Source organism: Nomascus leucogenys, chromosome 7b (genome assembly GCF_006542625.1).
Source record: "Nomascus leucogenys isolate Asia chromosome 7b, Asia_NLE_v1, whole genome shotgun sequence".
NCBI lineage: Eukaryota > Metazoa > Chordata > Mammalia > Primates > Hylobatidae > Nomascus > Nomascus leucogenys.
The window spans coordinates 8,025,963-8,046,041 of record NC_044387.1 but is presented as its reverse complement, the minus strand read 5'-3'; the positions used below and the strand labels follow the sequence as shown (position 1 = coordinate 8,046,041).

The 20,079-nt window shown below is 55.9% G+C and overlaps 1 protein-coding gene across 1 annotated transcript in view; it reads right to left on the bottom strand.

The window, feature by feature from the left end:
• NFAM1 (NFAT activating protein with ITAM motif 1) overlaps window positions 1-10,315 on the bottom strand; it is a 53,474-nt gene extending 43,159 nt beyond the window's left edge. The window contains exon 1 of the mRNA XM_003264832.4: window positions 10,155-10,315. Coding sequence (XP_003264880.1) covers window positions 10,155-10,275 — 121 coding nt within the window. The 5' untranslated portion in view covers window positions 10,276-10,315. The remainder of the gene's footprint in view (window positions 1-10,154) is intronic.
• Window positions 10,316-20,079: the final 9,764 nt, after the last annotated feature.

The following is a 20,079-nucleotide window of genomic DNA, read 5'->3' as shown; positions in this document are numbered from 1 at the left end:
GGAAGCTGAGGCGGGCGGATTATCTGAGGTCAGTAGTTCGAGACCAGCCTGGCCAACATGGTGAAACCCCATCTCTACTAAAAATACAAAAATTAGCTGGGCGTAGTGGCACACGCCTGTAGCCCCAGCTACTCAGGAGGCTGGGCAGGAGAATCGCTTGAACCTGGGAGGTGGAAGGTGAGCCGAGACCGTGCCACTACACTCCAGCCTGGGTGACAGAGTGAGACTCTGTCTCAAAACAAAAACAAACAAAAAAAGAAGATCAAAAAAAGGTCAAGTCGCTCCAACTTTGGAGCTCATTTGAGAGTGTGGTCTGGGTCATCAGGGGACTCAGCCTCTCCTTTTATAGCCACCTCTCTACCCTCAAAGGGGCATCAGGATGGTGTGGAAGGTGGCAATAGGGCCCAAAGGGTGAGGTTGGGGTCTGCTTCTTGTCTCTGATTTGGAGTGGGCAAAATGAAGTGAGGGGAACAGGCTGGGCGCGGTGGCTCACGCCTGTAATCTTAGCACTTTGGGAGGCCAAGGCGGGTGGATCACGAGGTCAAGAGTTTGAGACTAGCGTGGTCAAGATGGTGAAACCCTGTCTCTACTAAAAATACAAAAATTAGCTGCGTGCGGTGGTGGGCCTCTGTAATCCCAGCTACTTGGGAGGCTGAGGCATGAGAATCACTTGAACCCACGAGGCAGAGATTGCAGTGAGCCAAGATCTCGCCACTGCACTCCAGGCTAGGTGACAGAGCAAGACTCTATCTCAAAAAAAAAAAAAAAGGGAAATGAAGTGAGGGGAACAGACCCCCCAGAGTGCCTCCTTCAGCAGGGAGTGTGTGTTCACCCAAAGTCTCACCAAGGAGGGCCAGGCCCTGCCACCAGGAAGGGAGCTGACAGATGGAGACAGAAAGAGGTGGGAGAAAGGAAAGACCGTGGGCTGCAGGAGTCCAGAGAGGGGGGCCCATCTCAGCCTGGGAGGGGCAAAGGGTTCCTGGGAAGGCAACTCTTGGAGTGTGAGTCATTATTTGGTTTTTAAATTAGAATTCTTTAGGTACCCCTACCACCTCCCAGTAACAAAGTGAAACATGTTCACTGTAGAAATTCTAAAAATGCCCAGCATTTTTGGAGGCCAAGGTGGGAGGATTACTTGAGCTCAGGAATTCAAGGCCAGCCTGGGCAACACAGCAAGACCCCATTTCTGAAATAAATAAATAAATAAAATTAGCTGGGCAAGGTAGCAGTGCCTGCAGTTCCAGCTACTCTGGAAGCTGAGGTGGGAGGACCACTTGAGCTCAGGAGTTTGAGGCTGCAGTGAGCCATGACTGTACCACCTCAGTCCAGCCTGGGTGACAGTATGAAACCCCATCCCTCTTTTCTTTTTTTTTTTTGAGATGGAGTCTCACCTTGTTGCCCAGGCTGGAGTGCAATGGCATGATCTCAGCTCACTGCAATCTCTGCCTCCCAGGTTCAAGAGATTCTCCTGCCTCAGCCTCCTGAGTTGCTGGGATTATAGGCATGTGCCACCACACCCAGCTAGTTTTTGTATTTTAACAGAGGCAGGGTTTCACCAGGTTGGCCAGGCTGGTCTTGAACTCCCGACCTCATGACCTCACCATGTTGGCCAGGCTGGTCTCAAACTCCCGACCTCATGACCTCACCATGTTGGCCAGGCTGGTCTCAAACTCCTGACCTCATGACCTCACCATGTTGGCCAGGCTGGTCTCAAACTCCTGACCTCATGACCTCACCATGTTGGCCAGGCTGGTCCAAACTCCTGACCTCATGACCTCACCATGTTGGCCAGGCTGGTCTCAAACTCCTGACCTCATGACCTCACCATGTTGGCCAGGCTGGTCCCAAACTCCTGACCTCATGACCTCACCATGTTGGCCAGGCTGGTCTCAAACTCCTGTTCACTGAGGCAGTGATCTGCCTGACTTGGCCTCCCAAAGTGCTGGGATTACAGGTGTGAGCCATCACACTGACTGAGACCCCATCTCTTAAAAAAAAACAAACATACGGCCGGGCACAGTGGCTCACGCCTGTAATCCCAGCACTTTGGAAGGCCGAGGCAGGCAGATCACAAGGTCAGGAGATTGAGACCATCCTGGCTAACACGGTGAAACTTCACCTTTACTAAAACTACAAAAAATTAGACGGGCATGGTGGTGGGCGCCTGTAGTCCCAGCTACTCGGGAGGCTGAGGCAGGAGAATGGCGTGAACCCGGGAGGCGGAGCTTGAGGTGAGCCGAGATTGCGCCACTGCACTCCAGTCTGGGTGACAGAGCAAGACTCCGTCTCAAAAAAAAACAAAAACAACAACAAGAAAACACAAAAAACATACAAACAACAAGAAAAAGAAATTCTAGAAATGACAACAAAATCTCAAGAAGCAAGCTGAACTTGTTCAGCTGAACGGTTCTGCCACCCGACCTCACAGCTGTGAGCATCTTGCTATCTTTCTTCCCATCACTTGACGAAGCTGAACTTGGAAGGAAGAGAAGAGCAGGAGGCAGACAGTTGGGGGAGGGGTGTGGAGAGAGGTTTTAAACCCAAGAAAGTTCTCGGGTAAAGCTTCTCAAATTCTTGAAATGGGCACTGCGCCTTGGTGGAGTTGGAAGGAATGATTTGTGTCTGGGAGGGGGGGTACAAGGGGATGCCTCAGAGGTGGGGAGCAGCTTGAACACTGCCCTGGAAACCTAGTGGAGCCTCTGAGGGCTTTTAAATTGGAAAGTGACATGATCATCTATCTTTCTTTCTTCCTTCCTTCCTTCCTTCTTCCTTCCTTCCTCCCTTCTTCCTTCCTTCCTCCCTTCCTTCCTCCCTCCCTCTTTCTTCCTTCCTTCTTCTTTCCTTCCTTCCTCCCTTCCTTCCTCCCTCCCTCTCTCTCTTTCCTTTCTTTCTTTCTTTTCATACTTATTTATTTTCTGAGATGGAGTCTTGCTCAATTGCCCAGGCTGGAGTGCAGTGGTGCAATCCCGTCTCACAGCAAACTCTACCTCCCAGGTTCAAACAATTCTCCTGCCTCAGCCTCCCCAGTAGCTGGGACTACAGGTGCGTGCCGCCATGCCTGGCTAATTTTTTTGTATTTTTGGTAAAGAAGCGGTTTCACCATGTTGGCCAGGCTGGTCTCGAACCTGACCTCAGGTGATCCACCCACCTCGGCCTCCCAAAGTGCTGGGATTACAGGTGTGAGCCACCGTGCCTGGCCCATATTTGCATTTTAGAACAAGGACAAGAGAAATACTAGAATTCCAGTCTCCCTCAGCCTTTGAAACTCTGCCTTGCATTAGTGATTCCTTCTGTGGGATCTGTTGCACTCTCGCCCTCAGCCTGCTTCTAAAATATATATGCTTCTGGCTGTTAACACACTAACTCCTTCCCCTGGACAACTTGGCTATCTCACTTTTATCCTGACTTCTCCTAAATCTCCACCTCCCACAAGATCCCTCACCCTCCAGGCACACAACCTCTCCAGGCCTCCGTCCTTCCCTCTGTCCTCCCCTCCCTGCCCTTCTACTTCCTCCACCCTGCCAGCTCCCTCCCTCCCTCCCTGTCCGCCGCCTCCTGCCCGCCACGGGATGCTTTCAGCTGGCTGGCTCTGCTGCCACCAAGGAGGTCAGCAAAGATGCTGGTGGGTCCTGAGGCTTCTGGCCTTGACCATGACCCTGCAGACCTCTCTCTTTGACCTTCCCTCCTCTTCCCCTCCACCCCCAGGCTTCCTGAGCCTGCGTACTCTCTCTGCACTGTCCCTGGCTTTTCTCACACAGCCTGCCTCTTAAAGTTGGATGCTTGTTCCTTGGCTCTGCCCACAGCCTCATGTGCCTCAGGCGAGCTTGGTCATGCCCCACATGCCTCTGAGCGCCTGTGTGCTCGGGATCACAGGTGAACACCTTGAGGGAGAGGGAGGGGGACTGGGTTTGTTCAGGGTGGGGAAGGAGCCAGAGGGGGTACTACAGAAGAGCCTATGAGTTTGACCTTGACAGACAGTTTGGATGTCACCAGGTGGGCAAGTGAGAGGATACCCTCCAGACCCAGGGAGCAGTGTAGAAGCAAAGGTTCAGGGGAGTGGGTGTGGCTGGCTTCTTCAGGGGACGGGACTCCTCTGCCTCCAGCCAACCTCAAAGGTGGGAGTGGCCATAAGGAGCAGGCACCCAGGAAGAAGGGGTGGCCCAGGGATGGGGAGGGTCTTATCTGAATGCACCAGGGTTAGGGGCCTGCTGATGGCAGTCAGGCTGTTTGCGGTTATGCTCTGTGGACCCCTGGCCCCTGGCCCCTGGCCCACCAGCAGCAAGCAAAGATCTGGCCCAGGCCCTGCCCTTCCTCTACCTCAGCACCGGCAGTGGGGTGCGTGGGGAGCAGAAACAGCCAGGGTCAGCATTCCGCCTCTTCTGGCTCTTCTCCGCACCCTGCACAGCCCCCAAGCCCTAGAATGAAGTCCCCAGGTACAGCCACTCATCAAATAGACCCTCAGCAGCCAAGTACATCCAAGTCCCAGCCAAGACTCTGCAGCCCCTCCTCTGTGCCGGCCTGGTGCTGGACTCAGCCTCAGAGAACCGGCTCAGGTGGGGCCTGGCCCTCCAGGCCCTCTGTTTTGGCAAAGGTGCCATCAGGGCTCTGGCCTGAGTGTGTCCTGGGACAGTGAATCACCCCTGCCTGCAGGAGGACTGGGGAGGCCATGGTGAGCCCCTTGGCCTGCGAGGACCTGAGTCTCGGGGTGCAGAGGAATAGGTGGGGCCGGTGGCTGGGCCCACAGAAGCCTGGTGGGCAGGACCCTCACGACCCACGACCCATGACCCACGACCGAAGGTGAGCACTGAGTCCCCTCCCTCACTGTGCCCTCGAGCCCTGTCCCTAGGGCCAAAGCCTCACAGACCCTCCCTGAGGGGTCCCAGGTGCCACACCCTGAGGCCATCATGGTGCTGGATATGCCTTCCTATTGCTGTCTGGGAGGATGCTGAGCACGCAGGCGGGGGGCTTTGTGGAGGTTCAGCGTGCTCCGGAGACTTGGCCAAAGGCTCCCAGGACCCAAATCCAGGCTGCTCAGACCTCACCGGGAGCCCAGGTGCCCCACTTGCCAATTTCATGTCCATATCCCTCCCCTCCCTCTCACCAGGCTTACCCCGTCCCTTTCTCTGGTTTCAGCCCCATCTGTGTCCTGTTGCCCATGTCCCCACTAGGGTACGGCCTTGCTTAGATCCATGAGGAGCAAGCAGAGGGTCAGATCCTGCCTCCGGGTCCACATTTCCCCAGGATGTCCTCTCTCCCATTCACTACACAGGGGGTCTCATTACCCTACCAATGCTGGAGAGAGCCAGGGCTCAGGGAGGGCAGAGGGGGGGGCAGAGGATGACTACCCAGCCCTTCCATCTCCTCCCCCAGGCGCCCCTGCTGTGGCATCGCATCTCCACCCTGCTCAGAGCTTAATTCATCCTTGATTGTCACCATTTCCTGAGCATCCGCTGGGTGCCAGCCCCGTGCTGGGAGTCAAGGATTAGAAGCCACATGAGTCCGCACAGTACCTTTTGATTTTTTCAACCACTTAAAAATATAAAAACCATTCATAACTCACAGGCCATACAAGAGGCAGTGGGCTGGGTTTAGCCCACCGGCCGTGGTTTCAACTCTTGCTCTATCTATAGCAACAAAACGAACTTCAGCCATATCGTGGACTGGATCTATCTTAAAAAACACAACGCTCAGTGAAAGAAGCGGGTCGCAGGAGAATACACACAGTATCCTTCAATTATACAAAGTTCACAAACAGGCGAAGCTAGTCCATATGGTTTCGGGATGTGTACTAATGATAAAACTACAAAGAAATGCCAGTAAGTGATCTCCCCACAAGCTGGGATGGGGGTACCTTTGGTGGGGCATGGGGTGGGACGGTGTCTGTGGGGCGAGGGGAGTAGAAGGGGCTCTGAGGCACTGGGATGTTCTCATTCTTGACCTGGTGGGAGTCACACAGGACTTTGTTTTCTAGTGCTTACCACGCAGCACTGCGTTTTTGTGTGGGATAGTTCACCATGACAGAGGAGACGGCAGTGAGACAGGACCCGCTGGGAGTGTGCCCGGACCCCTACCTGAGGGGCATTTGTGATCCACCCAATGACAATCTGCATCCCACTGCTGTGTCAGACTTCCCCTGTGGTCAAGCTGAGCCTCTCCTGGCCCTCCTGGCCCTGCCTTTTGGGCTCTCAGCCCTCATTCCCTCAGCCACCTCCCGCTCTGTCCCCACTCAGCGGGCAGCCTTTCCAGCACTCCCCTGCCTCTCCCCGCCCGCCTCTGCCTGTGCCTCGAAAGTCCTTTATTGGGATTAGACAAAGATGAAAAACAGAGGCTACTCCTGACGAGGTCCAGAGCGGCGGGAAGGGAGGCAGGAGGTCTCAGCCTGGAGCAGGCAGGGGCTCCTGAACGTCCTTTTTTATTATTATTACTTTTTTGAGGCAGAGTCCTGCTCTGTCACCCAGGCTGGAGTTCAGTGGCACGATCTCAGCTCAACGCAACCTCTGCCTCCCAGGTTCAAGCAATTCTCCTGCCTCAGCCTCCTGAGTAGCTGGGACTACAGGCGCGCACCACCTGGATCCGGAACAAACCTGTCTGGTAACTCCCGCCGAGGCTCACGGTCCCACCAGGCTGAGAGTGGGACCTATGGCTTGTTCACCTCTGGGTCCCTCCGGTGCCTAGAACCGGTCCTTCTCAATGGACATGTGAGAAATAAATACAGCCCAGAGTTCTGGAAAGGCCACAAAGAGAGAGGGGACTGACATTTGCAGAGGACACTAAGGTGCAGAGAGGTTAAGTAACTGCCTGAGGTCACACAGCTGTCACCAGAAGAAGGCAGGCCTGGAACTCAGGTCTGTCCAGCCCCGAAGTCCTTGGGGAGGACTGAGGCCCGTGGAAGCTGAGTTGCAGCTGCTCCTGGAAAAGCCAAGCCCCCAACAATTCCCGTCTGGGGAGACCACCTTTGAGAAAAGCAGGCTTTGCAGAGGGGTCAAGAAGCCAGAGGGCACGCCCAAGTCCCGGCTTAAGTGGGAGGAGGAGGGCGGCTAGGAGCAGGAGCGGGCACCCAGGATGAGCTGGAGGCCGTGGGGTCACCAGCTGCACCTCAAGTTTCCATGGCTCTGGCGAGGCTGGCAGGCAGCTGACACTCACTGAGGGAGGGCTAATGACATGCTGGGCACTCAGTCCTCAGGATGTGTTTAGGTGGCAGTGTTATCACAACCATTTAACAGAGGAGACAATTGAGGCATAGCGATAGAAGTAATCTGCCCAGGGTGCCTGGGCAAGTAGCAGAGCTCAGATTCAAACTGGGCCGGGCATGGTGGCTCACGCCTGTAATCCCAGCACTTTGGGAGGCCAAGGTGGGTGGATCACCTGAGGTCAGGAGTTCGAGACCAGCCTGGCCAACACGGTGAAAACCTCACTCTACTAAAAATACAGAAATTAGCCAGGCATCGTGGTGGTTGCCTGCAATCCCAGCTACTCAGGAGGCTGAGGCAGGAGAATCACTTGAACCTGGGAGGCGGAGGTTGCAGTGAGCCGAGATAGTGCCACAGCACTCCAGCCTGGGCAACAGAGCGAGACTCTGTCTCAAAATAAATAAATAAATGAAAAATCAAACTGAAGATGAATGCCCCTGGCCTGTACTCCCAAGCCAGCATCCTATCGCAAGTTCAGGGATACGGCCCAGAATCAGGGATGCTGGCCTTCAGTGACACCCCTGTGGACGCAGCTGAGGGATGCAAGCTGGGTTGGTACTGATAGGTGGCAGAGCTGGTTGCACCAGGCTGATGGTTATGGTCAGGGGAGGTTTGGAAGATGTGGGAGGGGCAAGATTCCTTCGAGCAAACCCTCAAAGCTCTGAGACGAGAAGGCAGGGGTGTGACGTGGAGTGACAGATAGATGAAGGGAGATGCACAGGGGTAAGACAAAGAGCAGGTTGGGGGTTGGGCACAGTGGCTCACGCCTGTAATCCCGGCACTTTGGGAGGCCAAGGCGGGTGGATCACCTGAGGTCAGGAGTTCGAGACCAGCCTGGGCAACACTGCCAGTCCCTATCTCTACAAAAAAATTTAAAAAATAGCTGGGTGTGGTGGCACATGCCTGTGGTTCCAGTTACTCGGGAGGCTGAAGTGGGAGGATCATTTGAGTGAGGGAGGCAGAGGTTGTAGTGAGCTGAGATTGCACCGCTGCACTCCAGCCTGGTGGACGGAGGGAGACCTTGTCTCAAAAAAATAAAAACAGGATGGGCACAGTGGCTCACGCCTGTAATCCCAGCACTTTGGGAGGCTGAGGCGGATGGATCACCTGCGGTCAGGAGTTCAAGACCAGCCTGGCCAACATGGCAAAACCCTGTCTCTACTAAAAATACAAAAATTAGCTGGGTATGGTGGTGGGCGCCTGTAGTGCCAGCTACTCGTGAGGCTGAGGCAGGAGAATCACTTGAACCCAGGAGGCAGAGGTTGCCCTGAGCCAAGATGGTGCCACTGCACTCCAGCCAGGGTGACAAGAGTGAAACTCTCTCAAAAAAAAAAAAAAAAAAGCGTGGGTGGGGGTTTGTCTGCTGCTCCAAGGGACTCTAGGACACCATAAGGGTGTTTTCACCTCTTGTGAAAGAACAGTTTCTCTTTTATGTAATGTTTGTTGCAATACCGGGTGGGAGAGGGTGGCACTGGGAATGTTTTGTTGTAGTTGAGACTGTTACAAAAGAGCTTTTCCTTGGTAGCAGCACCCCAGAAAACCTCTTACTGCTCGGTTACCAGGGTGTGCTGGGTGTCTTTTGGGGAGGAGGAACCACACAAAGGGAAAGGATGGGAATTGGGGGAAATTAAGTTAAAAATGACTGTGAGTTGAGACAGATTGACACTAACAGGCTGCATTTCCGGGGTCTGGCCGTGTTTGCACCAACTGTCTGGGGTGTGGGGGGAGGCATGCACAGGATTAAAGGAGATGGGGTCCTAGGGCTCTGGGCTCCAGCCTGGGGAGATACATACAGGTCAGCCTTTGCTTCCCCAGGGTAAGTTTCCGGTGAAGAACATTCTTTACAAGTAAGAGGAGCCTCCGAGCCTACTGGCCAAGGGGCCCAGCTCGGGGCTGAGGCTGGCCTGGGGCTGAGCCTGGCCTCTACTTACCGGCTAGGTCTTGAGCAAATGAACTGGCTTCCCTGGGCCTCCTTTTCCCTGTCCTTAAAATGGTGCAGGTGAGGACAATAGGGGCCCAAAGGGGTGCTGTGAGGGTGGCCAGTGCATGCCCTGCGAAGGGCTCCATAAAGCCTAATTCGTGGTCATGAGAGGGGGTGCAGCAGGACAGGGTGGGGACAGCTCTTGGAAGCCCCATAAACTCTAAGAGAATAGAAAGGAAGGCACCCGGTCTCCACAGTGGAGGCCACCCCTTTGGCCAGAGGGAGGGTTGGCTGCTGCCCGGCCAAGGAGGGGCGGAGAGAATCTGGCAGAACTCACTGAGCCCTCGTGCTGGCAGCCCTGGAATGGGACCCTCCTGGGCCTTCCCTGGCCTGATGAACTGGCCCTGAGGCCACCTACCCCACAGCCTGGCTCGGAGCCCGGCCACCCAGCTTCCAAGAAAGCCTGGGACCAGGAAAGGAGCGCCGCTGGCGTGGAAAGACACACTTGCGTCCTAAAACACTTGGCCTCTGGTTGTATTTCAGGAACTGGGAGGTGCGACCCTTTCTGGTGACTGACAGTTTTGTGCCTCTGGGCGCAGTGCCCTGTGGCTGGCCCTGGTGTCCCCCCTCTCTCCCTGGCCAATGCCAGCAACAACCCAGAGGGTAGCCCCACCACTTGCCAGGTTCAACGCAGGCTCCCCCACAGCAGCCACGTGAGGTTCCTCGGGTGGGGAGCTGTCCCTCCCCCCTGCCCCGCCCCCGACCCCAGCCACACAGTGCCCACCCTCCTTGTTTAAAGGCCAGGAGGCCAGACTGCTGGGGGGAAGCTGTCCCCACCCCCTTGCAAAAGCCACCTTAGCAAGGCATTAGCTAAACATCTTCTCGGTCCCCGAAGGCTTCCCCTGTGAAGTCTGCAGCGTTCAAACGACAACCAGCAAATCCCCAGAGACAGGTCCCTGGGAATTAGCTGCGCCGGGCGGGATGAAAGCCGCTCTGATGTTCTGGAGCGAGAAAGTAGAGAGAAGGAGGAGGACAGACACTACCTGCCAGTCGCAGGGTCCCGGGCAGCAGCAGCAGGCCAAGGAGGAGCCAGGGGGCTGTGGGGGGCCCAGGAGGGCATGGGAGGCCGGGCAGGGCCCGCCACCTCAGAGGCTGGCTCCCCATCTGGGGGCCTGCTTGTCCGCGGCGACTCTTTAGTTCACAGGAGGGGACGGCCTGCGCTGACAGCTTCCCCTTTGCTTTCCCCACGAAGCTCCTCCCTGGCAGCCCCTGACCTTCCGCTCAGAAGCAAAGCTGGAACAGCCCAGCAGGGTAGCCGCCAGATGAGGAACCTGGCAACTGAGACTGGTCCAGGCCACACGACCAGAAGAAGAGCTGGAGACGAGACCCAAGCCTCCCCAGTCCAACCCCTGGTGGGCTTCACTCCGTCTCCGCCCCTTTCCAGCAGAGGCCCCATCCAGGAGACACTGGTAACGGTGCAGACGGCTCATGGGATTTCCATGAGTAACTTCGGGCCTTGGTTTAGCCTCTCACTTCTGAAACACTTTTAAAACGACCACAAGCATATTCACACAAACTTCTCTAAAATATTCCGAGAATCCCTTGATAATGTGTTTACCAAACGTAGGTGTTTTGGTGGAGGGTGGTAGGGAGGCTGGGGTGAAGGGCAGGAGCCTCATGTTCCCAGCCCTAAAGAGGGCCAAACACCCAGGGCAGGTGAAAGGCAGGCTGCCCATCATTCACCCAGCGAGAGCCTCTGTGGGTCCCCTGCAGAGGCCCAGGAGACGCCTCCTCTCTGGTCCATCTCTAACGTCAGCTCCTCCCTGTGGCTTCCCTAAAGCTTAACTCACTCAGCCTCCCAACTGTGAGACCCTGGAACTGCTTCCCCATTAGCTGCAAGTCACAGCCCCTGCTCTCACTTCTAGCAGCATCAGCTTGGGACCGAATTGTTTGCTGCCGGGACCCCCTTCCCCGGCAGACTGGAAGCCTCTCACCCTTGGCACCCTTGGCACCCACACGTCTGCCTGCATGTCTGAAGTAGCAGAGGAAAGGGGCTGGGGTGTGGCGATGGCTGGTGGAGCTGGAGGCACCTGGTACGTGGAAGATGCAGGCGGGAAGGTGGCTCAGTTTCAGCGCATGCTGAGTGCTTACCTCCCTTCCCTGCAGGTGTCCCTTCACTCACCAGATAAATATGATGATCCCAGTTGTACAAAAGAGAAGACCTCGGCCCCAGGAGGCAAAACAACATGCCCAGGATCAGGGCAGGTCCTTGGGGCAGGCATTTGAACTGCCAGCGGTGTGATGTCCCAGCCTTCTCCCACCCCATTGCTGCCTGCTCAGGTGTGTCCAGCTGCAGCCCCCGGTGACGGCATCATGAGGTCCATTTCAGTTCTTTGCACACATGCTTTTCCCTGGGCTGCTCCAAACATGAACAGTGAAAGCCTAAAGACGTTTCCACCAATGCCACGAGCACTGGGAGGCTGGCACGAGCAGGGGCCGCCCACCGGGGGAGGAAGACGTATGAACAGGAGACGTTTCCTATGGCGCAGGGGGCAGGCGGGGACCCCAGTGGTATTGACTGTTGATCCATCACAGTGATACATGCTCGCATATGTCACAGTGAGATGCAGATCCGCTGCTTCATGCTATTCCCAGCTCCTGGGGGTAGCAGGTTGTCTAAGCACCTTGATGCCATGGTGATAGACCTCGTGTCAATGCCTCAGGGCACACGGGGAGCATTGGAAAAGCATCGGTCTGTGCCTCCACAAGTCTCATTACGACTTGGCACTGGGAGGCAGCTGAATGCCAAACTGCCTCAGAACAAGGGAGCCTGCTCTTCCAACGCCGGTGCCGCCTCTGCTCCTGCCCCTGTGCCAGCTCACTGCCCCTGCCTCTCAGACGACAAGCCCCTCAGCCTGTCACGGTGCCCCACACACCCCAGCTCTGTACCCCGGACTCCCAGGAGTTCTGCCGCCTCTGAGTCTGGGTCTAGCCTGCTGCACACCTGGTTTCCACGCTCGCCTGCCTGAGCTGCCTGTCTTCCTCCCCTCTCCTTCTTGAGCCTGGCCCAGGGGGTACCTGAATGGACTGATGGGTGAGCATAAGGCAGGGAGAAGCCTTCCTCCAGGCTTGATGTGAAGGCAGGTGCCCAACACCACGCTGGTGCACAGGAGGCCTCAAGGGAAGGGGTAGGCTCTGGGAGGCAGGGTGGGAGGAGGCGTGCACACTCCCCAGGCAGGCCCTGGGCTGCAGAGCGCAGACATGACTGGACAACAAGCAGCTGAGGGTCCCAGCTCATTGCCCAGTTTCTGAGACGCTCTGCAGCCACGCAGCCTGCTGGGGAGAGGCAGGGACGGGCCGTGGCAAGGAGCCCAGCAGCCTTGGCTGCGCTGTCGGGGCCTCTTGTCTGGCCCTGATCCTCCTCGGGAGCCAGGGGGATAGAAATAAAACCGCAGCGCATCCAGGAGCCTCATTTCTACCAAAACTTTCTAGCACCTGTCATGTGCTTCCTCTCCTGTGCCCTCAGCCAGAGCTGTGAATAAACTGTAAAGGCCCCAAAGGCTGAAGGCGGAGCAGAGGAATGGGATGAGGCTCTGTGGGTGTCCCAGGGGCAGCTGCAGTGGCACAGCCTTCGAGCTAGGCCTTGGCAGCTGAATTTGCAGGTGAGGTCCCTGGGGGACCACACCTCTCAGCCACTGGCTTTTGCCCAGGCCTCCGTCCATCCCCCGTTTATCCATGCATCTATGCCTCACAGTATACTGAACGCCTGCCCTGCCCTGGGCCCTGGCCTCACAGAGGCTGTAGAAGTGAAAGAGCCCAGCTTCCCTGGGAAGCCTAGGGGCACAGAAACCTCAGCAGAGTGAAGCAATAATAGAGCAGTTCCGGGCAGCTTCCAAGCGCCTGACACTGCTCCAGGGGACCTGCTCTCCTCGCCAGTTTAATCCTCACTGCAGCCCTATGGGGCAGGCACTCTAATCACCTCCAATTTACAGATGAGGAAACTGAGGAACAGGGAGGTTAAAGTAATTTCTGAGTGGCTGCCCAGGAGGGCTTCATGGAGGAGGTGGCAGCCCTGAAGGAGGTGGAAGCTGGGTGGGGAAATGGGGGAGCCCAGGTGTCCCCTGCAGTCCCCAGGGGCCTCCTCAACACTAAGACTAAAGCTTTCCAAGTGAGACCACAATTACTAGCCTCTGTTTTCTTTTTCTTTTTTTTTTTTTTTTTTTTGAGACAGAATTTTGCTCTTGTTGCCCAGGCTGGAGTGCAATGGCACGATCTCGGCTCACTGCAACCTCTGCCTCCTGGGTTCAAGTGATTCTCCTGCCTCAGCCTACCAAGTAGCTGGGATTACAGGCATGTGCCACCACGCCCGGCTAATTTTGTATTTTTAGTAGAGATGGCATTTCTTCATGTTGGTCAGGTTGGTCCCGAACTCCCAACCTCAGGTGATCCACCCGCCTCAACCTCCCAAAGTGCTGGGATTATAGGTGTGAGCCACTTTGCCCAGCTGGTCTCTGTTTTCAGTTTAGTTCCACAAACACTTATTATGTGCCTACTGCGTGCCAGGCACTGGTCAGACAAAACATAAGTCATGGTTTTGCCCTCAAGGCACTCCCTGTCTAGGGAGAAGAACAGAACCCCTACCCACAACCACCTCCAAGATTTTCTTTTTCTTTTTTCTTTTTCTTTTTCTTTTTTTTTTTTTTGAGACAGGCTCAAAAAAGACTTCACTAGGCTGGAGTGCAGTGGCGTGATCTCAGCTCACGGAAATCTCTGCCTCCCAGGTTCAAGTGATTCTCCCGCCTCAGTCTCCTGAGTAGTTGGGATTACAGGTGCATGCCACCACACCTGGCTAATTTTTGTATTTGTAGTAGAGATGGGGTTTCACCATGTTGGCCAGGCTGGTCTCTAACTCCTGACCTCAGGTGATCTGCCCGCCTTGGCCTCCCAAAGTGCTGGGACTACACGCGTGAGCCACCGCACCTGGCCTCAATCCAGGATTTTCAAATGTCCCAGCGAGCAAGTGGCGGCTGAGGGGCCTCCAGCTGGGACACAGTGAGGTCCTGAGCTCTTCATGTTTCCTTTCTGCACAGGAAGCAGAAGTGCCGTGGGAAGGGGATCCCTCTGCTCCCCGCTGCAGCTGCAGAAATCACTTCCTTCCTCCCCAAAGACTCCAGCACCAAGAGGAGCCGAGCCGACCAGCAGGAGGGACCCCTCAGAATGACCCTCTGAGCTGGCTTCACTGAGGCAAAAAGGGTTCCGGGGTACTCAGGGGCTGATCCATCCTCTCTCTCAAACACCCTCACTATCAAAAAGGGCAGCCTCCATCCTAGGAGCAGCCGGGTTTACCTCTGGGGCCGTCTTGTGCCTCACAGTGGCCCTGCAGCTGGGTGGCGCTGACCCCACCAGAGGCAGGCAGACCCACCTGGAGGCCATCTGCCCGCAGGCTGCCTGGGCTGGAAGCCCGGCCTGGCTTGTCTCCAGAATCCCCTCTCAGTTCCAGCTGCTTGTATTTTTGGCTCTTAAGCATTTGTTTGATGCCAGACACAGTTCTAAAGGCTTTTCTTGTACTTCGGCCCTCACAGAAACCTTGTATGGGAGGTGTTATGACTGCCCCTGCTTCGCAGATGAGGAAACTGGAGTTCAGAGAACACAAGCCACTTGCCCAAGGACACAGTGGGCAAGGACACAGCGAGGACACAGTGGAACAAGGGCTCTAGCTCCCAGGACCTGGCTTTAACCACTGCGCTCTCCTGCAATTCACCTGGTCCTTTAATCAGGGCAGATATTATACGCCTCAGCTGACATATTTAGTGAGGGAGAAAAACAGAGTGACTCACCTGCTTGCGGTCACAGAGGGGACCCGGGCTTTCCTACTGGACACATATCATGGTCCCCCTGCTATGCTCGGTTTCCAGGAGGCAGCAAGGAGCTAGTGTCCACTCCCCAACCCCGCCACACCAAAAGGAATCTTCAAGATCTGGAAGAAACAAAAAACAAAGGTGGCATGATTTTTTCTTTTTCTCTTTTTTCTTTTCTTTTTTTTTTTTTTTTTGAGATGGAGTCTCGCTCTGTCACCCAGGCTGGAGTGCAGTGGTGCGATCTTGGCTCACTGCAACCTCCTTCTCTCAGGTTCAAGTGATTCTCCTGCCTCAGCCTCCCAAGTAGCTGGGATTATAGGCGCCCACCACCATACCCAGCTACTGTTTGTATTTTTTAGTAGAGATGGAGTTTTACCATGTTGGCCAGGCTGATCTCGAACTCCTGACCTCAAGTGATCCGCCCGCCTCAGCCTCCCAAAGTGCTAGGATTACAGGTGTGACCTACCATACCCAGCCACAATTTTCTACATTTATTCCGCGTCCACCATGTGCCAAGGTTCTGGGAGGCTCGGGCCCTTGACACAACCATGTCCCTGAAAGAGAGGAGCACAGAACCAGGAGGCCCTCAGACAACAGACGCCAGAGCCACCAAGTCCCCCACTAACGGTGCCACCCACTTCCCCTCCTGGCCACGCAGGACAGCCCCAGGGTTGGCCTGTGCTGATGGTGCCACCTGGTGGTAGACATGGGAACGCCCTCACCTGAGATCTCTCCGTGACCCTTTTTCCCCTTCTAGGGGTCCTGGGCTGCCCTGAGACCACCGCCCAGCAAGATCAAGATAGGGCTTGAGCGGCAGTGGAATAGGGCAGTGGGGGTTCCAGGGGGGTCCGGTGCAGGCAGAACCAGGAATGTGCCGGCGGAGGGCTGTGGGTACGGGGTGCAGGGCGTGGCGGCTGCAGGACCTCAGCTCGCCTCTTTAAATCCCTTCCTGGGCACCCCGGTGGCCCGGCCCTTTCCCCTCGTGCTGTTTCTGCTGCAAACGACGTACAGTCTCCTCTAGGGCAGCCTCCAGCGGAGATGGTTATTGGCTGCCAGGCAAGCCAGTCCCATCCTTCCCAGCAACTGGGACTTTCCGGCCAGGGCTCCCCAGCGCGGGTTCAGCTAATTAAGGAAGCAATTAGCCTCCCTTGAGGCTATTCATGCTTCCTCACCCACAGTTCCCAGGTTCTGTGAGACCAGAGCCTCAGTCTCCCGTGAGCAGAGGGTGTGTGTGGCTGCCACTAATCTGCAGACGCTGGCTCCATCCCAGAGAGTTGCAGGGCCAGGAAATCTGCATTTCAACAGACCCTGGCTCTCACACTTCGGAAACTGCTTGAAGCACCTCTCAAATATGGGACAGGTTTGATACTCCCTCCCCCTCTCCGTTCCCCCACTTCTCCCTTCTTCGCCCTCCTTCCCACTTCCTCCCTCCTCCCTGCCCCTTCTGCCCCCACCTGCCCTCCCTCCCTTCCTTCCTCCTCCTTCCGACAACCTTTCTCCTCTCCCCACTCCCTCCCCTCTCCCTCCTCCTTGGAGGGTCAGCGCCGCGTCCTGGGAAGGGCAGGGGCTCTGGTGTGAGCTCAGTTTGCATCCCAGCCTTGTCTCCTCAGGCGTTGAAGTGGGGGGCAGTTACTGCATCCACCAAATGGGGATGAAATACCCACCTTGTCAGGGTTTAGTGAGGAGCAATGGAAGTAATCGAAGTAGGAGCACTCTGCAAACAGTGAGATGTTGATAGAAGAGTAGTTTTAGGCCAGGCGCGGTGGCTCATGCCTGTAATCCCAGCACTTTGGGAAGTTGTGGTGGGTGGATCACCTGAGGTCAGGAGTTTGAGACCAGCCTGACCAACATGGAGAAACACCGTCTCCACTAAAAATACAAAATTAGCCGGGCGTGGTGGCGCACGCCTATAATCCCAGCTACTCGGGAGGCTGAGGCAGGAGAATCGCTTGAGCGGGGAGGTGGAGGTTGCAGTGAGCCGAGATCGTGCCATTGCACTCCAGCCTGGGCAACAAGAGTGAAACTTTGTCTCAAAAAAAAAAGAAGCTTCCAGGAGTAGAAAGGAGGGCTCGCAGGAGGGACTGGGGTGTTCCTTCCAGGCTGAGAGGCCGAGGCTGGAGAGAGACGCAGAGGAAGTGGAATGAGAAGCCTCCCTCCTCCCCTAGGCCTCCTCTGATGAAAACTACCTTCTCTCTCCAGCATCTACAGTCAGATGCATAAAACCATTTATTTTTTCTGTTCGGAAATTACTGGTATTGCAACTAGTATTGATTTCTACTCTTTTCATTTCACATGTACAGATTTTCAGCTGCATTCAGAGTTCAGCAGCTTTCGGGTGGTTCCTGGAAGCCCGACGTCATTTATAATCCGGTTTCTGAGTGGGAACGGCTTTCTCTGGGAGACAGCTCCTTGGGAAGTTAGAGACTTCCTGCACTTACTGAACTCGAAGGTCCATTCTGTACAACATGCCCCGCAATACTGAAGAGATGCTGTTTTGTTTTTGTTTGTTTGTTTGTTTTTTAGAGACGGAGTTTTACTCCTGTTGCCCAGGCTGGAGTGCAATGGTGCGATCTCGGCTCGCTGCAACCTCTGCCTCCCGGGTTCAAGTGATTCTCCTGCCTCAGCCTCCTGAGTAGCTGGGACTACAGGCGAGATGCTGTTTTAGGACCAGAAATCTCCCAGGGGTGTGCAGATCAACAATAATCCCAGCCTGCCCTCCATCGTCGGAATAGAATGAGGAAGGGAAAATCCGCCTTTGGATCTCTGGACCATGATCTTTCTAGCAGGTCACAGGTGACCGAGGGCTTCACTTGTCAGAAGCCCCCTCCCCAGGAAACTCCCCTGGGGCAAAAGGAAAGTGTTTGGGGCTTTTTCGTCTGCCTGGCAGGGAGCCTGTGCCTGAGTCACTGTTTCTCTCGAGCTTCCCTTTTCTTTTCTTTCCTCCCGGTGTCTGTTTTGTGTCAAACAGGGAGCATGGGGCCAGGCCAACTCTGAGCTGCTCGTGGGACGGGGACTTGGGCACTTGCCAGGAGCAGCTGGCCTAGGAGTGGGCGGGAGGCCCTTGGTCACCCACCCCAGGGCCTGGCTCCAGGTGGCCACAGCCTTCAGACCCCCTTCTGGGCACTGGGCCACCAGCTGCTGTGCATGGCTAGTGAGTGAGGGTGAGGGCAAGATGAGGAAGAGGTGGCACAAGGTGGGAAGGGATTACTTGCCAGACGCTTGGCTGAGTCCGTTCTCTAAGCCATGCTGCGAGGCAGGTGCTATTCTGTCTGCATTTTGCGGATGAGGAAACTGTGGCTCAGAGAAGGGAAGTCGCAGTTTTAAGGCGACGTGGCCAGTGGAGGTGGGGCTGGGGTTCGAATCCTAGGATCAGGCACACTGCCTGGAGATAACCTCTAGAGGTGTCTGTGCTTCCCAGCTAGACCAGAGCTTGCTGCAGCCCCTCGCTTTTTCCCCGGCCCTGCTTCAGGCCCCGCTTGCTCTCTGCAAGTGCTTAGGCCGAAGCCCAGGAATCTCTTGAATGAACGCATGAAGGTGGAGCCCTTTCCCTCGATGCGCAGGTGAAAAGGACACCTCGGTGGATTCTACCAAATTTAATAGAAGATAAGTAGGACCTGGGTCACACCGGCTTACGGAAAGTGGAGGTCAGAATCTGAGAGGCTGCGTTTGGCCCTAGGTAGGAAGGAGCTGGCTAGGGGGCAGAGGAAAGAGGGCAGGTGGCTTCAGATCTGGGGTCTCTCTTTCGTTCAACTCCATGGGTGTTAAGGGAGCCCCACGGCGGCCTGGGCAAGCGCTGAGAGCACCTGGAAAGAGAACACCCCGCTGGACCCTCCTCTCCCCTTGCTTCGGGTTGTACAGGCGAGGCCCAGCCACCTGGAGGCAGGCCCGGAAGCCCGGGAGGCGGGCTGGGGAAGGAGGGGTTTCCTGGGTCGCCAGCCCCTCCCCACCGGGTCCCTGGTTAGCCCGAGGCCTCGTGGCTCAGTCCCCTGCCCACCCCCTCTACTCTGTTCCCCCACTGCCCGCAGCCTGGCCTGGTGAACAGCCCTTTCCCCGGGAATTTCTCCCCAGCATCTCCAGTAGGTGTCGATGGGGGTTTGTGGCTATGCAGCCTCCCCTTCTCCAGGTCAAGACATCCCTGGTCCTGTTTGCCCTCCCAACACGGCTTCCAGACCCTTCTCCGTGGGGGACCCCAGCCTGCATTTCCAGTTCAGATGGGGTCTGACTAGGATGGAGGTTGGTGGAACTGTGGTCCCCTCACCATGGACATATGGCTCCTGGGAGACCCTCGGCTCCTTTCGGGTACCCCATTTCCTTCCAGCTGGGGTCAGGGCCAGCCAGCTGCAGGATACCCTCTGCCGGCACTGCCCCTTCTGGGCCCCAGGAGGCCCTTCCTTCCTCTCGGGATGAGGGCGCCGTCCCTACATGCTTGTCTTGTGGATGCCTGGTGATGCTGAACCACCTGGGCCTCCCTCATGGCGAGGCCCGTCCTTCCTCGCAGGGACCCATTCGAGGTGGCCCTTAGGGAGGGAGCTGTTTTGGAAGACCCCTTGACTGCCCTTCTCCTCTGTCCCATCCTCATTCCAGGACCTTGCTCAGTGGCTGAGATTGTACACTCATCATTTTGATTTAGAAAAAGACATGATCAGGTTCTGGGATCTACTCTCCTTAAGGATACCTGGCCAGGGTAATAGCCCTGCACTGAGCAGAAGGCATGGAGACCACAGGGTGGGCCACAGAGCAGGAAAGATTGAGGGAGGGGGCAAAGAATGGCAGAGGTGAAGGAATCCAGAGTCCTCCAGGTGCTGCACACACACCAGACCTCACAGCCCCCTGTGGAGCTCAGATTATCCCCATTTTTTTTTTTTTTTTTTTTTGAGATGGAGTTTTGCTCTTGTTGCCCAGGCTGGAGTGCAATAGTGCGATCTCCGCTCACCACAACCTCTGCCTCCCGGGTTCAAGCGATTCTCCTGCCTCAGCCTCCTGAGTAGCTGGGATTACAGGCATGTGCCACCACGCCCAGCTAATTTCGTATTTTTAGTAGAGACAGGGTTTCTCCATGTTGGTCAGGCAGGTTATCCCCATTTTATAGGGAAAGAACTTGAGTCTGCAA